The 21996-nt window shown below is 38.8% G+C and overlaps 1 protein-coding gene across 2 annotated transcripts in view; it reads right to left on the bottom strand.

Annotated features, from left to right (window-relative positions):
• The window catches only part of LOC112743278 (mitochondrial inner membrane protease ATP23), a 29103-nt gene extending 10261 nt beyond the window's left edge, over nt 1-18842 (bottom strand). Inside the window, exons 1-6 of one of the 2 annotated variants that reach the window (XR_011873404.1) lie at nt 18484-18842; nt 18130-18228; nt 17704-17828; nt 17142-17279; nt 16958-17041; nt 15487-15723 (exon numbers count right to left, since the gene is read on the bottom strand). Coding sequence is in view for 1 of the 2 variants with exons in the window: in XM_025792500.2 (XP_025648285.1) it covers nt 15589-15723; nt 16958-17041; nt 17142-17279; nt 17704-17828; nt 18130-18217 (570 nt within the window). In the remaining variant the exon portion in view is untranslated. Of the gene's footprint in view, nt 1-15394; nt 15724-16957; nt 17042-17141; nt 17280-17703; nt 17829-18129; nt 18229-18483 lie in introns of those variants that run through there. The other variant, XM_025792500.2, reaches the window with a different exon arrangement.
• Nucleotides 18843-21996: the final 3154 nt, after the last annotated feature.

Raw genomic sequence — 21996 nt, 5'->3', positions numbered from 1 at the left:
CACCTTGTAGCTACCAACAAGCCCAGCCTATGCTCAGAGACCATCCTTTCAACACAATATCAACCCACCATACTCACAAGCTTCTTTTCACCATTCACTACCACATGATCCTTATCTACCCCAACGCCAATCCAATTACTCCCAAGAACCACCACTCCCGTATACACCACGTTCACATTCATCGAGCCAAGAATCACAGGTTCGCTTCGAAGAATTAGTAAACCAATTTAATGCAACCCTTCATCAACTGAAGCAAGCAATACATCAATTATCTTCCAGACATTCAGACACTCAACAGACTCCCATGGCTTCATGTGGAGAATCTAATGAAGAAGGTATTGTGAAGAAGACACGAGAAGCTCCAGTAGACAGCATAGAGCATAATTTCGTACTGGAACAAGTAGAGGATGCTGTCATTGTAAAAGAAGAGTTGGTTGAAGATTTAAGAGATGCTGAACCTCCACAGGAACACAGAGTCATGGAAAACTTCGTCAAGGATGTTACAATTGATGCTAACGAGGATGTTGCACAGCCTCCAATGCAGATATCTCATGAAGAACTGGACGGAATAACCCAAGAAGCAAGTTTCCTTGATGACGATGATCACGAGTCGAGTTCTCCTAGTAATGAACTTGCATCCGCAAGTGAATTCTTTGAGACAAAAGAATCTTTCCCAAGTGAATACGAAGATGATGCAGAGGTCGACTTTTCTCAACCTCCTAATTATGACTCAAGTGATGAGGAAGATATGGAAGACTTTGATCAAGACATGGTTGAAATGGAGAAAATTTGCAAGGAAGTGGAGGAATTCACTGAAGACCACAAGGGAGTAGAGCTTGCAGAACCACTAGAAACACCGATCCCAAGGCCAATACCACCTAACACAAACTTCAAGTGGGTAAAATCCTTGTCCTTTATCTTCAATTTTTCACTTGAATATGGTTTGCTTGAAACAGATGGCCAGCTTAGAGCTCTTTGCGGCTTTAAGAACAAAAGGGAAATGACTTGCACTCAAAGCTGGTATGCAAGATTCAATGAGGCTTCACACTTTAATTTGAGGTGCAAAGATTGGTGTCAAGCTCAATCAGAAGGATCTCGGAAGCTGTTTGGTCACTGCAATGAGAATTCAGATTACTTATCACCCGGCTGGAAAAATGTAGATCAAGATAAACATGGGTGTAAAAGTAGAGCTTGGGATCCTAGAATCTATTCTACCATTCAACACTCCGGGAGCCTGCAAGCCTGTTTGAACTCACCTAAGGGCTTTACATACCTTGTTTAGGACCCCGGAGAATGCTGGCATTCCAAACACTGGTGGAGATTTCTGGATGAATTCAAGCACAAGCCACCATAGAAGGAAGCTCATCAAATGTCCAACTTAAGGACTTTAACTAAAAGTGCTAGGTGGGAGACAACCCACCATGGTATGATCGTTCCCCCTCTATTTTTCTCTGTTTTTGAGTTCTGTTTGAACCTGAATTTTCTGCATGACATTCATTGCATTTTGCATTCTGCATACTGCATAAAAAAAAAGAAAAAAGAGAGCATGCGACGCGATAGCGTCACTGACGCGTCCGCGTCAATAGTGCACTAAAAGATTAGGAAAGTGAATAGAGAGTCACGCTGAATTAAGGCTGGAAGCGTGCCTTTAACACAATTGTTCCACGCGACCGCGTGCCCACGCAATCGCGTGATCTAGATATCGACGTAAAGATCTAACGCCCAGAAAGTTGGGCTGGAATCGTGCAACTATTGCGCGTTTAGCACCAACAACCCACGCGTACGCGTCCCTGACGCGAACGCGTCACTTACACAACACCCATCCCACGCGAAAGCGTGAGCGACGCGATCGCGTCGCGCGGATATTATGAACCCCAAACCAAACAGAGAGTTGTGCTGAAACGACGCTAGCATCATACGTCTAGCACAAATACCAGCGACGCGTTCGCATGCTTCACGCGTCCGCGTCACCTATCTTACAACCAACCCACGCGATTGTGTCGACCACGCATCCGTGTCAACCCTAGTGCACCCCACTCACGTGATCGCTTCCTCCACGCATCCGCGTGGATTCGCGATCACTAACCCCAAGTCACGCGAACCTTTTCCCGTCGCGTCCCCAAACCCTACCCCCCTCTCTCTAACCTCTGCAATTCTCTCTCTCAACCACCCTAGCCACCACCTCCGACCACTAACGACCACCGCAGTCCTCCAAGATCACCACGCCACCACCGCTGCACCGACCACCCCTCCCCTCTCTTCTTTCCTTTCCCTCTCTCTCTCTCTCTTCTGCAAGCTTCCCACCGCCGCCACCTTACCCGCCGCGACACCTAACCCTCCCTTCTTTTCTCCTTCTTCTCCCCCTCTCTCACTCTCCTCCACTACCGCACCCCCCCACCGCAGCCTACCTCTGACGGCCCCTGCCCCACCGCCGCGCCGCCGTGCTTCACCTAGCGCCGCCGCATCATCACCCATCTGCCCTCATCTCTGGCCCATCTCCTCGCTCTTTACGCACCAGGTTCCGCCATATGGCGATTCATCCTTGCGACTCTTTAGTTCATTTTTCACTCTTTGTTCCGCATAGGCTAGATAGAGATGCATGTTTGTAGTGGATTCTAGGTGGTTAGGTAGCTAAGATCTGGATAGTGGATTTGGGCCTGATACTTGCACCGTTCCTGTTACCTGTTTATCTATTATGCAATCTTATTCGGGCTGTGTTATTCATACTGTTCATCTGCTATGTTCGTGCTGCTAGACTATTCTTTACTATTCCTACTGTTGGTGACTGTTTGCAGCATTTGTTAATCTCATATGAACTGTTTTTATTGATATCTAGTTTCCGGGAACGTCCAATTTTAGCCGGAATGCTGCCCAATTTTCTGTAAATTGTCTTGATATTCATTCACGTTTTGGTTTTGGCATTTTGCATTTGGCACCCTACGGCTTTGATCAAACCAATTCATGCAGGCGTGGGCTAGCATTCCTATTCATCTTCTTTCCCGGGTGATAAATCACTTTATTGATGATTAGATTTTATTTTTTTCTATTTTTATCATCGTCAATAACTTGATATTTTTTAATATGAGTCGACCGTTGCTTACAAATTGTGAAACTCTTGTTACTTAGGATCAAATCATCATGCCACTTACTCTGCCTTTCTTTTTACTAACTCACTGATTTTCGCTTTTTAACCTCTTTTTCAATTTTAACCACTTTTAACTTTCTAACTTCCCACTTCCCCTTTTTACTACTTCTTTAAATTAATTTCACTCATGGCATGATAATTGTTTTTCCTAATTAACAAGCTTTCCACTTCTAACATATTTTGGAATGTGATTTCTCATTTCAGCTTTTCAACTCCAATACAATCCAAAATATACATTTCCTTAACTCATTTCATTCTTCTACTACTCCTTTGCCACTTACTGCTTATCTTGTTAGTTGCCTACTTGTTTTCCTGCTTTTATTCCTCAATTATATCTTGGAAATTCTGTTTTTCAGGATGTCTGAATCTCAAGGCAGGGGAAACGACAAGGTCACCACTGGCAAACGAAAAAGAGGAGAATCCTCTGGTTTCATCCTTGGCATCTTACATGATGATTCCTGGCGGGAGAAGAACTTTACCCCGCAGGAAAAAGCTGATCAGTTGGTACCTTCAGCTGACCCGGTAAAATTTGCAAACAAATACTGTGAGCTGAAATACCCAACCTTTGCCACCACCAGGAACCTACACATGGAAAGGATCCTCAAAATTCCAGAAGAACTCCAGCAGTACACCTCAGATCAGATCAAATAGAGAGGCTGGTTCTTCTTGGAGAGGAACCTAACTGAGGTCAACTCATCCTGGGTTAGAGAATTCTACAGAAACTACTTTCTATCTTCCCTGGATGCAGTCCAGCTCAGAGGCAAACAGATTCTGGTTACTGAGGAAGCAATTGAAGAAATCCTCCATCTTCCACCTAAATCAGATCAGCCAGATGGTTACCAGAAAGCTGAGGAAGATATGAGATTCATGAGGTTTGATTGGGATGCAGTAAAGAAGGACATCACTCTTGATCCTACTGTTCCTTGGGTCATGGGAACAAGCACATTGGTACCAAAGGAAATCAGGCTTATATATCTGAATGATGAGGCTCGACTATGGCAACAGATTCTGAGCAACTATGTGATGCCGAGCACTCATGAGACGGAGGTGTCAACTGCTATGATTACCCTCATCTGGTGTGTGATGATGGGTAAGGACCTTTATCTACCTCGCTTCATCCGGCATTACATGGCCAGGGTCCATGTTAGAGGCACCCTCTCTTTTCCTTACCTGATTACTCAGTTGGGTCGCCGAGCTGAGGTCCCTTGGGAGGCTGTTGATGAAAAACCCCCCGCAGCAGAGTGCCGAAAGATCATCCCGCATAGTCGGAAGTTCTTGGCTTTCGGCTACCACCCTCCATTTCTCACTGACACTACTGAGGCAGCCACATCTTCAGCTACCCTTTCTGCTTCCACTGGCCCAGCACCACCACCCACCTGCTCCTAAGCCCGTCTACCATCTGGTGCACCGACTCTTTGATCGTCTAGATCAGATAGAGCGCCATCACCAGCAGCAGTTTGAGAGATCTGACCGTCGCACCAGGCGACTTTTCGAGAGGTCTGAGCGTCGCCACAAGCGACACTAGGAGCACCTCAAGCTGATGATCCGCTCTAGTGGTGACATTCCCTCCGAGCCCGACACGCCCTCCAACACATTTGAGGAGGAGATGGGCGATCACGAGGAGGAGGCACCTACCCAGGCTGAGCAAGGAGGTCCCAGCCACACTGCACCACATCATGAGGAGCACCACCAGCTACAGACCACAGATCCGGAGGTTCCCCTAGGGACAGAGCCCCCGTTTCAACAGACCACTCCTCCAATCCTCACAGCGACTACAGACCCTCAGCCTACCATCGAGACACTAGCAGCCCATCCTTCCGGAGATGGCATTTTCTCACACCCTGCTTGAGTGAACATCGAGGACGATGCTATTATTTAAGTGTGGGGAGGTCGCCATCTCTGGCATCTATTTATTTTGGTGAACTACTACCGACTCTCTTCTTATTTTGTCTATTTTCTGTATTTTTGCACATTCCTCTCTTTTGCTTTTATTGTACTTTTTGCATTATGCACTTTGAGCTATATGTATACATCTTGGATATTTTAGCTTGATTTGCACCTTAGTTTACTAGTTATTTATTAAGTGGATTAATTAGTATAGTTTACCCTTTTTAGCATATGATAGTTGATTTGATTGAAAATAAAATGGAAGTAAGCTAGAGACTTTAACAGAATTAATCCACACACCCTGTATATATAGCATTACATGTTAGTTAGTAACAACATTTCAACAAGGAGGAACACTAAAAGTTTAAAGCCATCCAATATATTTTACATTGAGAATAATGGGAACTCTTAATTTCTACTTGCATGACATACTTAATTGATATATGATTTATGAGTTTGAGAACACACAGCCTGTGAGTTTTGAGCTTAATTGTATGGTTACACTCAAACCATAAATTTCATTCCTGTGTGCTTCGCCCTTCTTTTTATTCTGATATTCTTTACTTTGCTTTAATCTATATGTCCAATATAGAATATAGATACATACTAAAATAGAATTGAGGCCATGTTTGAATTTTTAACTCACTTATCCCAAATAAACCTACCTTTTATGCCATCCTTGTTAGTCCCCCTTGAGCCTTTTAATCCCCTTCTTCTTTATAACCACATTACTAGGCTTAAGCAGAAAAACAAAATAAAAATTTCAAGTTGAATCTTTGGTTAGCTTAAGATAGATATTGTGTAAAATTTAAGTATGGAGAATTTTATGAAAACATGGGATGATAGAAAAGTAGGAAATTAAATTAAACAAGTCATGTAAAAATTTGGGAAGCATGCTCATGTGAAATCAAAATAATTAAATTACCATGTGCATTAAAAAAATGCACATGGGACGAAATCCAAAAATAAAGTTTGATACATGAGCATGCAATACAAAAGTGGGAAAATTTTGGGTAGCTAGGTAAAGTATTTTAAATTGTATAAAGTATATGTATGTTAGATGAGATCTTAGACTAATCAAGGATTCACTTAATTAGTTCACTTAGCCTTATACATATGCCCTTACCTTTACCTTGGCCCCATTACAACCTTAATTAAAGACCTCATGATTTTTGTATGCCTATATTCTATGATTGTTGATTGGTTAGATGAAGAACAAAGTTATCGAAAGTAAGGATAAAAAGAAGAATAGAGTGATTGACCCAATAAACACTGAGTGACTAGAGAGTAAACACAAAATCCAGGGAGGGTTCCATAGCTCATCAACATATATCTCTGCTTAAATTGCTGATTGTCTTGCAAGTTTGTAAAACAATTCTCTTTCCCATCTCAATTGTAAAAGTGCTTAATCATTATCTAAGGTTTGGCTATGCATATATGATTCCTTGAGAATGTGAATTAATTTAACTACATGTAAAGCTTTATATATAGGTGAATAATAACTAGATTTGCATGACTCATTTAGGTAGTTGCATCTAGGATAGATTGCATTGCATGAGATTCCACCATTTTACCTTATTCTTTCTCTTGGATTTAGCATGAGGACATGCTATTATTTAAGTATGGGGAGGTTGATAAACCCATATTTTATTATATATTTTGTGCTAAATTTAAGTGATTTATTCAATCCTTCACCCACTTATGCATGTGAAATTGCATGGTTTTACTTTCCATTCCTTATTATGTGATGTATGTGAAAAAACATGTTTCCTAGGCTTTAAAAATATTAATTTTAATTACCTTGTATTGCCGTTCGATGCCGTGATTTGTGTGTTAAGTAGTTTCAGATCTTCTAAGGCAGGAATGATTTAAAGGATGGAAAGGAGACATACAAAAATGGAAGGAAAGCATAAAATGGAGTTTTTGAAGAAACTGGCAGTGACGCGTCCGCATGGACGACGCGAACGCGTGGTTCGCACAAAAAGGAATCGACGCGAGTGCATGGATGAGGCGAACGTGTGAATTGCGAAATACAACTGACGCCGGCGCATGACTGACGCGACCACGTGGAAGAGCAACACTCCAGACGACGCGACCGCGTGACCCACGCAGACGCGTGACGTGCGCGATCTGCAGAATTTGCAGATCTCGTTTTCAGCAATTTTTTGGCTCTTTTTGGCCCAGATCCAAGCCCAGAGAATACAGACCAAAGGCTGCAAAGTGGAGGAATGAAGGGGACAATTGGAAGAATCTTCAATTAGGCACTTTTCATAGTTTAGATGTAGTTTTTAGTGAGAGAGGTTCTCTCCTCTCTCTTAGGTTTTAAGATTAGGATTTCTTTAGTCATTAGGATTACTTCATCGTATCAAGTTCAATAATTTATGTTTCTCTTCTACTTTTATTTACTCTGATACTTTTATTTGTGTTTGATTTATGTCGCCCAATTGGCTTATGAATATTGTCCATGTTAGAATTGACATCTTTATTTAATATAAATTGAGGTATTTCAGACTTATATGTTGTTGATGCTTGAGTTCTATCCAAATTATTTTCATTCAAGTAGATTTTATTCCCTTTTGGCTTTGGTTGATTAATTGGTAACTCTTGAGTTGTCAAACTCAGCAAAGGTTGAAATTGACAGATTCTAATTGATCTAGATCGCTCTAAAGCTAGTCTTCCCACAGGAATTGACTAGGACTTGAGGATCAAACTAATTAGTCCACTTGACTTTCCTTTGCTTTAGTAAAGGTTAACTAAGTGGGATTAAAACCCAATTCTCATCACACATGATAAGGATAACTAGGATAGGACTTCCAATTTCTCATATCTTGCCAAGAGTTTATTTTAGTCATTTATTTATTTTTCTTGTCAATTAAATTACTTGTTCAACCCTTTTTAAAACCCCCAAAATATACCTTTGCATAACTAATAATAAGAACATACCTCCCTGCAATTCTTTGAGAAGACGACCCGAAATTTGAATACTTCGGTTTATAAATTTATTGGGTTTGTTACTTGTGACAACCAAAACGTTTGTACGAAGGGATTTTCTGTTGGTTTAGAATCTATACTCACAACGCGACTATATTTTATAAAATTCTTTACTAGCAAAAATCCCAACGTCAGTCTGCACAGGTGTTCGCACATGACTTTATTAAAAAGACACGTGACTCGCGATTTGAGGGTTTTAGAGGCCCATTTCTGAAGTCTCTTAGCTCATATTTGATGAAGAATGAAGGGAATAGCACAGCATATCATTAGGGTAGTTTTAGGAGTAGTAGTAGGAAGTTTTAGTTTAGTTTTTCTCTAAGTTTTCTTCAACTTCTACTAGGGTTTTCATTAGGGTTTTACATTCAAGTGCCATTTTCCATTTTTGAACTTGGATTTTTCTAAGTCTCATTGTAAGTATTCTCTTGTTATTACTCTTTCTAGTTATTTTGTTCTTACATTTTCTTCTATTGCAAGTTTTAGTTCAATTTTACTTCTCTCTTGCAATTTAAATTTCTTGTTGATGAATTTGATGTTTGATGTTCATTTCATGCTTTCTATTGTCATTCTTGTTGATTGAGATCAATTGTTGCTTTTAATTTCAAGTCTTTTCTCATTTTCACCATATTTAAGCTTTTTGCCCACCAAGTGTTTGACAAAATGTCAAACATGATTTTAGCCTAAGTTTTTACCTCTTGGTTTGGGTAAAGTGAGCACCTAGGTTCCTAAAGTTGGGATGTCCAACATTTAGTGTCAATTCTTGGATTGTTAATTGCTCTTGTTCCCACTAACGCTAAGTTGTTGCTAAGACAATTAGCAAGCAATTTAGGATTTGCGGGTTAAGGACACTTATACTCATTTAACTTATCTTCCGATGTGAGGGTTGATCAAGTGAGACTAATCCATCATAATTGTCATAGTTGTGGTTCCAACAAGGAAAGGATCCCTAACTCACTCCAAGCCAATACCCCTTTTTATGCTTTCAATCTTTCATATTTTGTTATGTTAATCTCTTTCATACTTTACTTGTTTATATTACACACTCGGTTCTTTAATTGCTTTATTAGTTCAATCATTACAATTTTTCATGTTCTTTTATTGCTTTATATGTTCATCTCTTCATTGAAAACCCCTTGATCATTACAATCAAAATTTGCACACTCATTGCCATTGAGTGATTCCTAGGGAGAACGACCCTGGAATTAAACACTCTCGGTTTATATTTGGTTTGAATTGTGATAACATTTGATCGATGATCAATTTGTTGGGTTAGGACTATACTTACAATGCCAATTCCATTTTGGATAATCAAGTTCCTAACCCATGCAATTTGGGCGTTCGTCAAATTTGGCGCCGTTGCTGGGGAAATTCACTTTGAATGCAATGAGTGCCATGATTTTGGTTGTGTAAATATGTGAATAGTGTGAATACTTGATTTTTGGTTTGCTACTTGGCACTAGTTGTAGATACTACTTTCCTCGTTAGTAATTTTAGTAGTTATAAGTTGTTAAGTTAGCTTTTGTTTACTTGCGTGCTTGTGTTTTGCTTTTCATAATTGCATGCTTTCATTGCCTCCTCAGTTGAATGACACGGTTGCTTCCAGACCCGAATTTGGCCATTTTTGTGATTTGGTTGATATAGATTGAGTGAGATATTTGAGTTAATCAAAGATTCAATTATTTAGTCCACTTAGTCATATCTATCCCACCTTAAACTTAGCCCCATTGCATTCATTAATCACATATTTGTTGATTGTTAGATGAAAAGCAATCCCTTGAAAGCATGATTAGAAGGAGATTTGAGTGATTAAACCCTTAGACACCGAGTGATTAGAGTGTATACATACCTAGTGAGGATTTGATCACTCAACTCTATGTTTTCATACTTCTTATCATGTATTCTTGCAAGTTGCTTTATTTTAATGAGTAAATCAATTCTTTAGATTTTGATTGCATTGAATTAATTATTTGCTTAGCCCTATATGTCTATATACTTGCTTGAAAATTTAATTGTTTGTTTTCACCAATTCAATAGGATATTATAGTATATATAGTTATATATAGTATATACATACTTGCATGCATATAGATAATTGCATTCAATAAGTTGCTTACCCTTTGATCCGTCTCCTTTTATTATGATTAGCATGAAGACATTTTATTATTTAAGTGTGGGGGAATTGATGAATCCATATTTAACGGTATATTTTGGTTTGATTTGAGTGGATTTCATCACATAAATCCACATTTATTCATCCAAATAGCATACTTTTATACTTTCTCTCTAAATTGTACCTAATTGTGAAAACATGTTCTTTTGTGCTTATTTTGATTAATTTTATTCCATTTACCTTCCATTCGATACCTTGATGTTATTTGTGAGTGATTTCAGTTGAATAAGGTAGGGATGGCTTGGTAGGAACGGAAGAGGAGCATACAATTGGGAGAAAACATGAAGAATATAAAGGAGAAATACACAGCCATGCGTGCGTTCGCACAAGGATGCGTGCGTACGCACAAAAAGGAACTCAGCATGCGTGCGTGCACACAACCCTCTGTGTGTACGCACAAGTAAAAGTTCAGCAAGGTGTGCGTACGCACACATTTGTGCGTACGCACAAGTACCAGCGCGTGTCCCCATTAAAAAGTCACGTGGCTCGCGATTTTGTGGGTTTCTAGGCCCATTTCTGAAGTGCTGAAGGCTGGTTTGAGAGGCTATATTAAGGGCATGTCAACACATACGAGGGGAGCCAACTTAGAATAGGAAAACACATAGTAGGAGTATGAGTAGTGTAGATTAGGAAATTCTCTCTTAGGTTTAATTAAGGTTTGTAGGATTTTATACTTCAAGTTTGATTTTGGATTCTAGCAATTTTCATTATAAGTATTTCTTTAATTATCTCTTTTATTATACCACTTGTTCTACACTTTCTTCTACTTTAATTTTCTTTGTCAATATATACATCGTTTTGCAATTTTAGATTTCTAGTTGGTTAATTTGATATTTAATTATTATTACATGTTTATTTGAGTTACTTTTATTGATGTTGAGTATTTGTGATTCATAACTTTCATTAGTTTACCAATCCATGTTTTATATTTTTGCTCACTATGTGTTTGATGAAATGCCAATCTTAGTTTTGGGGTAATTTCCACCTCTTGCCTTGGGAAAAATGAGTTTATGGATTACTAGAGCCATAATGTCCAACATTTAGTGATAATTCTTGGGTTGTTAGTTGTTATTGTTTCTATTAACGCTAGCTTTTTACCAATTAATTTGGTAAGTTAACTAGGATTTGTGGATTAGTGACAATTATGCTCAATTGACTTATCCTTCGATGTTAAGGGGTTGACTTAGTGAGATTAATCCATCATATTTATCATAGTTGTGGTTATGGCAAGGAAGGGATTCCATAACTCATCCCAAGTCAAGGTTTCATTTATGTTTTGAACCATTTTTTCATCATTTTACAGCATTACTTGTCTATATTACATACATAGTTCTTTTATTTCTTTCATTAGTTTATTAATTACAATTTTGTTTTGTTCTTTAATTCATTTATTTTGTTTGCTTTCATTATTGAAAACCCCCTTTGCTTTCTCGCAAACAAAATTGTGCACTCATTGTCACTAGTTCCTAAGGAAAACGATCTGGGAGTCTAAATACTCTTGGTTAATTTGATTTGAATTGTGACATCTTCAGAATTTAAATTTGATTAATGGTCAATTGTTAGGTTTGGAACTATACTTGCAACAAAAATCTATTTTGTGAAAATTCCTACCCGCTCTAGGCCATCGTCAAATTTCGGCGCCGTTGCCGGGGAGCTAGCGTCATGAGTGCTATATTTTGGTTGTTAATATGTGAATAGTGTAAATAAATACTTTTTGGTTGTTTGTTTGCTTTTGTTGGTAATTAGGATTTTTGTTTATTTTGTTAAAGTGATGTCTTTAGCTTTTATTTTCAACTTTCTCTATGAGTTATCACCCTCTGGTTTGGAGTTTGGTTGTGATCATTTTATAGGGTTTGATGAGTTAAATTTTGGATTGCATCATGGGATTAGAGCATCAATTTTGGAAGGAGCAATCTCCTCTATACTACAATGAACCATACCCTTCTCAATGCACATACCCAACCCAAGGATATGGTGGATTTCCCTATGACTATACACCTTCACCACCATATACCTATCTCCCATACCCCCCAACCATAATTCTCAACCACCACATTTTCAAACACCACACCACTACTACCAACAACCACATCCATACATACCACCTCAAGACATTTACCAACATGAACTACCTCCTACATATACTACCTTTCTCCCAAACTATGAACCTCATTCTTCACCCCAATGTGAAGCTTTTCCACCCTTGATCCAAGACCATCAAGACCTTCAAACCTTTCTCCAAGAGCAAGAATGATTCCGAATGACACAACGGCAATTCGTGGTGACCATAGCTGAAGCGGTGAACCGCTTAGTCCTCCTACGCTCATCCGATCAAGACACTTCTCTTTAAAAATGTGAAGGATCAACTAGAGAATGTAGTGAAAAGGAGAGCATAGATCCACAAGGGAAGGAAGAAGGGATAGAGCTTGAGGTGCAACAAGAGGAAGGAAGTGAAGTATTTGAACCGGAGGAGAGAAAGAGAGAATTGAAGGAGATTGATCGAGATGAGGATTCCATCATAGATGATTTTTCGTCCTCCTTGGTCAATCCCCTCAATGATCCTAATGAGCCTCTTCCCATTGAGTTTGAAAGAGATATGGAGGCAGACTTCTCACAACCTCCGTGTTATGATTTGAGTGATAGAAAAGAGGAAGTTGGTGAAGAAGTAACTCCGTTCCAAGAACATATTGAATGGGTGGCAATTTCACCTATGAACTTCATTGGCCCCCATCAATATGCTATCTTGGAGACGGATTACCAACTCAAGATCCTTCTTGGATTGGTACATGGTGGAGAAAGGAGTGTGGGTTGCCAAAGGAGTCCGAGGCTCTTCAAGAAAATCAATTCAAGAGTTGAAGCTCAAGCATGGTGTGAACTGTGAAGCACAATTCAATGATTTACGGAGAGTGTTGGGGTACTTCAAATGTCAATTAGGAGTTTGTCCATCCGACTTGAAGCATAAAGATCCGCCGGAAGGAGAACGGAAAACTCAAATATGGGATCCTGGAGGAGCTTTAAGGACCAAGGATTGATGGAGGTTCAAGGAGGAGTTGAATCACAAGCCACCCTAGCTAAAGTCTCCTCAACAAGTCCAACTTAAGGACTATAAACCAAAGTGCTAGGTGGGAGACCCTCCCCCACCATGGTAACATTGTTCCAACCATTCCTTCTTTATAGTCTTGTTTTATTGCATTTTGCTTCTTTTAACTAGCTTAGGATTAGTTTAATTTTGAGCTTAGATAGGTTGATGTTGGTTTGGATCATGATTTTATAGATTTCTAAATGTTTAGGGTTGAAATATGTGTTGAGCTAAGGCTTGGTGCCCAAGAATTTGAAGAAAATTTTTTTGGAAAAACAGGGCACTGTGCATGCGCACGACTTATGCGCGCGCACACAATCACTGAAAATCGCGTTTTGTGCGTACGCACACTAGCATGTGCCCTCTCCGTTGGAAGCGCTAGCACGCCTTGTGCACGCGCATCTCCCTCTGTTTTGCACCCCGTGCGTGCGCACTCCATTGTGCATATACACACCAGCCTACACTCCCTCTTGTGGAGGCGCTCGCACACCCTGTGCGCATGCATCCCCACCCCTTTTCTCCCCTGTGCGAGTGCACGGACCTGTGTGCGAACACACATATGATCCTCAACCTTAAAAAAAAAAAACAAAAAAGAGTTTTCTGTGCATACGCACCCGCTTGTGCGTACGCATGCGTCTTGTTTCCCTCTCTGTTGAGAGCATTCGCACACCTTGTGCAGACACACCCCTCCCCTTTTCACCTCGTGTGCGTACGCACAAGTGTTGTTTTGGGCAAAAGTCTTATTGCACTTTTCTTTAAGCCCTAACACACTTCCATCCCTCCACCCCTCTCTTCTCTTGCCTTTTCCATGTTTCTCAACTTATTTTACTTAGTTTTCATTGCATCTTATTTTCATTTTAGTAGTTATATTAGTTTTGGTGTACTTGCTTCTTTGAATAAGTTGCAAGTGTTTGTTTGATAGTGATAGCGTTGCCTCTTGATTAAATACAATGCACTTATGCTTTGCCTTAATTTACTAGTACCTAGTGGGTTTGATAACTCATGTTTTGACTTTACCACTAGGACAAATTATGTAAGTTCATTGAATTAAGTGAATTGCGTTGAAATTACCTGTTCATCATGATTTTCATATTAAATTTATCACATGTCTAGTACTTGTTCCTTGTTAATGTTTTGCATTTATTTGAGTAACTCAACTTGATTCTTATAAAGCCTCTCACTTTTTGCAACAAGTATTTTACCATGTGACTATTTCACTATATTTCATGATGAATAAGGAGTTCTCTTTTCATTAATAGAATTGGTTATTGTTTATTGTGCTATTTTCTATCAATTTTGCACTTTCAAGTGCACAATTTCAATATTCAATATCAAATACTTAATTCACTTTTGTGGTTACCTAGGTTTGTTTGTATTTCATCCCTTGCTTATTCTTTAATTGCAACCTTAGGCCATTTAATTCCAAGGTTTTCAAATGAGCTTGACGCTAATCTACTATAAATTTATAAGATTTGATTCTCTATTCAAAAATGCCTAATTGGGATGATTCAAGAGCCTAAAATAAAGCTCAAGCTGTCTACTTTCATTTGATGTCTGAATTACTTGCATATAGGCAATTGGCTATGATCAATCTTCAATGATACTTTCTCTTGATGAATCAATCGTTCAAGAACTATCCGAAGCTTGGGCAGATGCCCTTGTGGTGACAATCTTGGGTAAGAGGATTAGCCTCAAGAATATGCAAGGAAGGTTATAGCATCTAAGGAAGCCACAAGAAGACTTCGATTTGATGCATGTTGGGAACTGGGTACTGCATGGTGAAATTCATTATTCAAGATGATCGTGAACAGGTAATTTATGGAGGTCCTAGGGTCATTGAACCACTGACTCAATGACCAAATGTCTCGACTGAGTCAATTGCCGGTCCAAAGATGATAAGCTATAAATGGCAGCTCGTGAGTCTGAGTTACTCAATTTTAGTCTCAACCACCAACTGGAAGTCGTGGACGTGGTTCACAAGGATTTATCACTTTTGAGCTAATTTTCTATTTTTATTTTTTTATTATATATATATATATATATATATATATATATATATATATATATATATATATATATATATATATATATTCACCTGCCGACCAGAGAAAAAAAAAGCATGGCCTGGCATATGACATTTATCATATTTAAACCATAAATAAACAAGTCTTCAATTTGACACCAAAATAAAAATTAAAAAAAGGGTATATTTCTAACCGTTTGTCCATTATGATTGTAGGGAGTTGGCATCAAAAATTGTTCCTCGGAGAGAAAAAAAAATTAGCATTGATGGATGAAACTTCCAATCCATGCAATTTCTCAAGGAGCTCTGTCAAATGGCTTTGTATCATTGTAACAAATATCCCATACAGCTTCCATAGAATCTTCGGCAGCTGAACCAGCACAATTGGGGTTTGAAGACAGAGATTTCAAAACTCTTCTTTTGATACATTCCTTCATGTTCCATTATATTAAAATTAGTAATTAATAACTTCCAACGTAAATAATTTCTAGAACATAAAATATAATCCATTGAGAATAGCACCAGTGCGTCAATTAAATAAGATTTAATGTAACATAAATTGCAAAATAGTACCTACCGTTCCGAAACAATTAAATTATTTTGAAGTTCCATTTTCCACTTCAGATGCCAATCATGCAAAGATGAAGTTCAATAAAGGGTAAAATATACTTTTTGTCCTTGAAGTTTGGCAAAAGTTTCAAAAATACCCCTAAGTTTTATTTTGTTTCAATTTTGTCCTAGAAGTTTTCGATTTGCATCAACTATACCTTCGACGGCTAAATTTTCAAAAAATTTAAGACCAATCTAACAATAATGCATGAAAATTATACTTGATTTGCTTGTGTTAAGTGTTGTTCTTATGAAATTGCTGTTGAATTGGTCTTGAAATTTTTAAAAAATTAGGTGTCACGGGTATATTTGATATAAATTGAAAACTTTTTGGACAAAATTGAAACAAAATAAAACTTAGGGATATTTTTGAAATTTTTGTCAAACTTCAGGGACATAAAGTATACTTTACCTTTCAATTAAATAAAGGTTCAAGAAACATTTTTCTTATTCGACGGTAAATACATATAACATTTTGAAGAATATTAGAGGGCCATCAGAATTTATTGTTTTTTGTCATCAATTAACCATCCATGTTTAACAGTATGGGCTAAAGTATATTGTTAGATTATTAAACAAAAGGAATTCGGTTGATAACTAAAAGTGCTGGCCAAAAATAATAAATTATGATAGCCTTCTAGCATTTCTCTTTTTGTAATGCTCAATATTTCATCTTAATATTTCAAGAAACACGTCATGATATACAGTTTCCATATTTTATACTCCTGTTACCCTTCACTGAAATTCAATCTCATGATGTGTTTAGACTTTGTTCATCCATGTCAAAGGAAAATCAGCATTACAAGTAATTAGGTCTATTAAAAGTAAATATTTCAAGTCAAATTCAAATCCTTCCCTGGGCAATCAACTCTCTATTTGTTACAATTTTCTACCACACTATTCATTTATGGATTTAACGACCAACAAATCAATATTCAACAAAAATGAACCACCTCAAGTAAAGGCAGACTAGATAGTAAATTAAAAACTTCTAAGCATAAATTGCATATTATTTTACAATGGAATTTCATATGACCATGAAAGATAAAAGTATACCGGTTCATGCCCTCTTAATTTCATATGACCACGAAGTAGTTCCCGCTTGAAATGGCAATCACCAGATAGATGACCAGCTCGTATCTGTTTCATCAAATTGTTGAGAAAAACTGAACAGGAATGGCATAAGTTATAGAAACCCATCAAACTTAATATTGGTTCGAAAATACTGTAGGATACAGACCTCACTACAAGCTTGCTGAGCACAATCACTCCAGTCTATATTGACAGCACGACAGTCATCAAATGCATTAATGAGTTCATGAATTACCACCTGGTCGACCTCATCTTGAATTCGCATATAGTTGCTACATACAAGTACCTGGCAACAAACAAAACGGAGGATCAAATTAATGTTAGGTCGTTGCAAACCTTGCCATTCAACAAAGACGCATTGAGTACAAATATGAGCTCAACAGCAAAAATAAGCAAAAAGGTTTACTTATTAGTATTAACACCTTATTTTCCTTGTAAATAACAACAAATACTTTACATAGGAGCTGTGTTGGATCTTCATATAGCTCGGGAAGTAATGGCCATCTTGATAAATTTTTAAGTGTCCTTGCAAATACATATCATTTTTCCCACAAATATTATTAAAACATTGTACAACCACTCCAAAATTCATGGTTAAGATCTAAAATCAGATTATGTTCCGAATGCTATAGTAGATTAAACATAATTACCAAGCAAAGTGGAACCTAAAGAGAAAAGTACAAAATAAATTCCCAAAAAGAATTACGTACCCCAGAACCAGGTACAAAACCACCAGTGCCATGCGCCCCTTTGCACTCAGAAGCCTTGAAAAAATTGTCACTCACAGGACACCCAGCTTTTGCCAGGCGTTGCCTCAAGAATTTCACCATTGGAACTGTCCAAACAATGAAATAACACACCAACAATTAAGTCAAAAACAGCAGAACAAACCAACGAATATTAACATTCAAGAAAATCGCACATTCTATTGATAATCAAAGTTCCCCTGTTCCTCTTAAGCAAATATTAAAAACTGGGAAAACCAATTCGAAAGAAACACTCCTATCAAATTGAGCTCCTTTGTTTTTCTCCTATCTCTAAAAACTGATTGCTTAGGGGGGGAAAGGCATGTTGAAGAGTTAAAATAACGGAAATTGTAGGATTTATTGATGAAAAAGAACAAATTAAAATAATACGTCGGAAACTCTTTTGAATCATAGCTTGGACTTCCTCGACCGTTTTGACACCCTGTAAACCATGAGGAGAAGAAGGCATCTGTGCCATTGGTTCTGTTTCTGCAAAGAAAAAAAAAACATGAAAATAAAATAGCCGAATCAGAATTCAGACAATACAATAAAAATAGAACTTGATAGCGTTTCTGGTTGCAGATCATGGCAGATGTAATGCCAAAAATGGCATAAGTAATGGCAGACTGAAAACATTCAAAAGATAAAAAAGGAGTAAAAAGCCAACATAGACATTTTCTTGTCGAGTTTTTAGTAATCTTCGAAGAAGAAAGAACAGAATTGAGCTCCATAATCAGGGCATACAGCTATGGCGAGCGCAAAGAATGCAGAGGAGGCGATGGAAAAGATCACACGGCAGCGACAACCACGAGCAAAGAGGCAACAGCGAGGGCGATGACCGATGAGCAAATTGGCAGCAGAGAGAGCAAACAGGAGCAGCGACAGGAGCAGGGGTAGAAGGCACTAGGGCTGTACATAGGTTTCGTTAATTCATAAACCAATTTGGTTAATCAAAAAATTAATTTTGGTTAATTAATCAAATTGATGTTATACGATAAAATTTAATATTAACCGATTATAAAATTTAAAAATTGATTTTTATTTGGTTATAAAATAAAAAATTTAAAAAATAATTGGTTTTTGAATAGAAAAATAAAATCCTTGGAATCTCAAACTGATGAGAGAGAGTTTAGATACTTTCTTACGAGGTATGCGGGAAGAATTGAATAGCTCCCGAAAAGGAATCTATTGATTTTCTCCCAATTGGTTGGATTGGACCGTAGGTGCGATGATTTACTTCACGGACGAGGTCGTTAGCTGGTATTTGTTTAGTCATTCAGATAGTGACTGGCGTTTTTCGAAAAAAAAACGTTATTTGCTATGGATTGAATGAAAAGTGCATTTTAACAAAAGTGTCAGTGGGTACCGCGCTTGCTACCAGACTAAGAAAGTGGAGCAATAGACGTTCCACTTGTCTCCGCACGCTGGGCATACCTCTTCTGTGCGTCTTTCTCGTGGTGGGAACAGAACAACAGGGAAAGATTTTGAACAAAAAATCATTTTTGATAAAAAATTGGTTTTTAAAAAAAAACATTTTTAATCTAAAAAATTAAAATTAAATTTTTTTAATTTGATTTTAATTTTGATTAATCGGTTAAAAATTAATTTTTTTGAATTTAGTTTTGATTAACTAATTTTAAAAAATATGGATATAATTTTAAATTTGTTTTGTTAAATTGGTTAACAAAAATATGGTAATTGTTATTTAATCGGTTAATTATATTTTGGTTTTTTATTGTACACCCCTAGTAAAAGCGACGTCAATGAGCAAATCAGCGACAGCGGAAATAGATCAAGTTTGAAGGGTGTCTATCGCCAACGGAAAAGCAGCTGTAACACCCCGTCACCCCAAGCCTTATCTCTAGCCGTAAAGCGAAGGATAACTGTTCATACCTTGGGTCGAGCAATCCGACTCGGGATGTTCTACAGACGAAGCAACCGACCTCTTCAGGTCAGGACGACCCGACCTCTTCTCAAGGAGCTCGGCCAAGCTACCAAGAAAGCCCAGTAAAGGGCCCAAATAGAGGAATACGACCTAAATCCTAAGGCAACTCAAGCCTACCAAGGGAAGGGCGGTTCCCCTGAAGATAAGATGACCGCACTTGAAGATAAAGATAAGATAAGATAACTAACTTATCTTATCTACAAAGGTCACCCTACACCATTATAAATATACAGAAGCACCCAGGTATAATTCATACTCTGATTCTACTCAATACCTGCTTAATACCCTTGCTAACTTAAGCATCGGAGTCCCTTGCAGGTACCACCACCCCCCGGTGATGAAGGATCGACTCCACATCAAGTCCAACAGGTCGGACACAACAGCTCCGACCAATATAGAAGATCTCATCCGAGATCGACCTATAGTTTCAGGTAACCCTCGGAACATTGGCGCCGTTGCCGGAGAACCTGATTACCATGGTGGACGACCATGACAACGACCACACTTCAGATCTAGAGGAAAGAACGCCGCACAAAAACGCGAACACCACACCAAAAGATAATTTCCAAATTAACAACAAGAAGAACTCCCCAAACGAGAGAGCCATGGATGCACTTCAAGACCGGTTAAAACAACTTGAAGAAGAAGCCCTACGTCAACGAGAGGCCGAGAAAGACCTACAAAGGGAAATAAGGCGACGCCGGGAATGGGAGAACAAACTCCTAAAACTTGAAGCCGATGTCAAGACTAAAGCCACTCGATCCCCTCCCGAAGATAACTCCTGATAGGAGCAAGACCCATTTACCAAGGAGATCATGAAGAGGAAAATCCCAAAAGACTTTAAACTCCTAGACATGACCTTATACGACGGCACTACAGATCCCGGCCATCATCTCATCAATTTCAGAAGCAGAATGTACCTCACCGACGCCTCAGATGTAGTTCGTTGCAAAGCCTTTCTGACTACTTTGACAAAGACGGCAATTAGATGGTTCGACAACCTCCCTCCTAGATCCATCTCAAGTTTCGATGACATGGCCAAGAAATTCCTGGCCAGATTCTCCATCCAAAAAGACAAGGCTAAACATGCTCCGAGCCTATTAGGAATTAGACAAGGAGAACGGGAAACCCTTCGCAACTACATGGAAAGATTCAACAAGACATGCATGGACATACAGAACCTACCAACGGAAGCCGCTATTATGGGCCTCATTAATGGCTTGCGAGAAGGGCCCTTTAGTCAATCTATATCAAAGAAATATCCCAGATCTCTGAACGAGGTGCAAAAACGAGCGAAAAAGTACATCAACATGGAGGAAAACTTCCGATTAGGAGAGACCTCGAAGGCCGGATTCGCCCCCCGGGATAAAGACAAAGATTCCAGAAAGAAGGAAGACCGACATGGAGAGAAAATCAAAAAATAACACAACTACACCGCTCTTCGGGTATCTCTTGTGGATGTATACAGAGAGGTTTGCAACACGGAAAAAATACCACCAACTCGGCCACTCAAAGGCAAAAAAGGAGGAGAAAACCAGGCCAAATATTGTGAATACCATCGGATCCACGAGCACTCCACCAATGAGTGTTTCGACCTAAAAAATGTCATAGAAAAGCTAGTAAGAGAAGGAAAGCTAGATCGATATCTAGCCACCCATGACGATGAGCAAAGAAAAAGAAGAAGAGCAGAAGATGTTGGACAAACCGCGCGATCATCTCGTACACCAGAAAGACATGTCCACATGATACACGGCGGATTTGCCGGGAGAGGAATCTCCAAATCATCTCGCAAAAGACATCTCAAAGACGTATATCACGTCGCAGGAAAAGAGGAAGCACCCGACATCCTGGCGATTACTTTCACCAAGGAAGATGCATCCGGCATCGCATCAGGACATGACGATCCCATTGTCATCACTATTATACTGGCAAATGCAAATCTTCACCGCACGTTGATAGACCAAGGGAGCTCCGCCGATATCTTATTCAAAACTGCCTTCGACAAACTCGGCTTGGAGGAAAAAGAACTCAGAGCATATACGGACAGCCTGTTCGGACTAGGAGATACCCTGGTTCAACTGATGGGATACATCTCGCTCCACACAACTTTCGGAAAAGGAAGTCAGTCAAGAACACTCAAAATAGATTACATCGTAGTCGACGTAAGTTCAGCCTACAATGCCGTAATAGGTCGGACAACGTTAAATCAGCTCGGTGCAATAGTCTCGACTCCACATCTATGTATGAAGTTCCCAATTGCAGGAGGGATAGCTACAATAAAAGCATATCAGAAAATGGTGCGCCGCTGTTAC

This window comes from Arachis hypogaea, chromosome 2 (genome assembly GCF_003086295.3).
Source record: "Arachis hypogaea cultivar Tifrunner chromosome 2, arahy.Tifrunner.gnm2.J5K5, whole genome shotgun sequence".
Taxonomy (NCBI): domain Eukaryota; kingdom Viridiplantae; phylum Streptophyta; class Magnoliopsida; order Fabales; family Fabaceae; genus Arachis; species Arachis hypogaea.
This window is presented reverse-complemented; position numbering and strand designations above follow the sequence as displayed.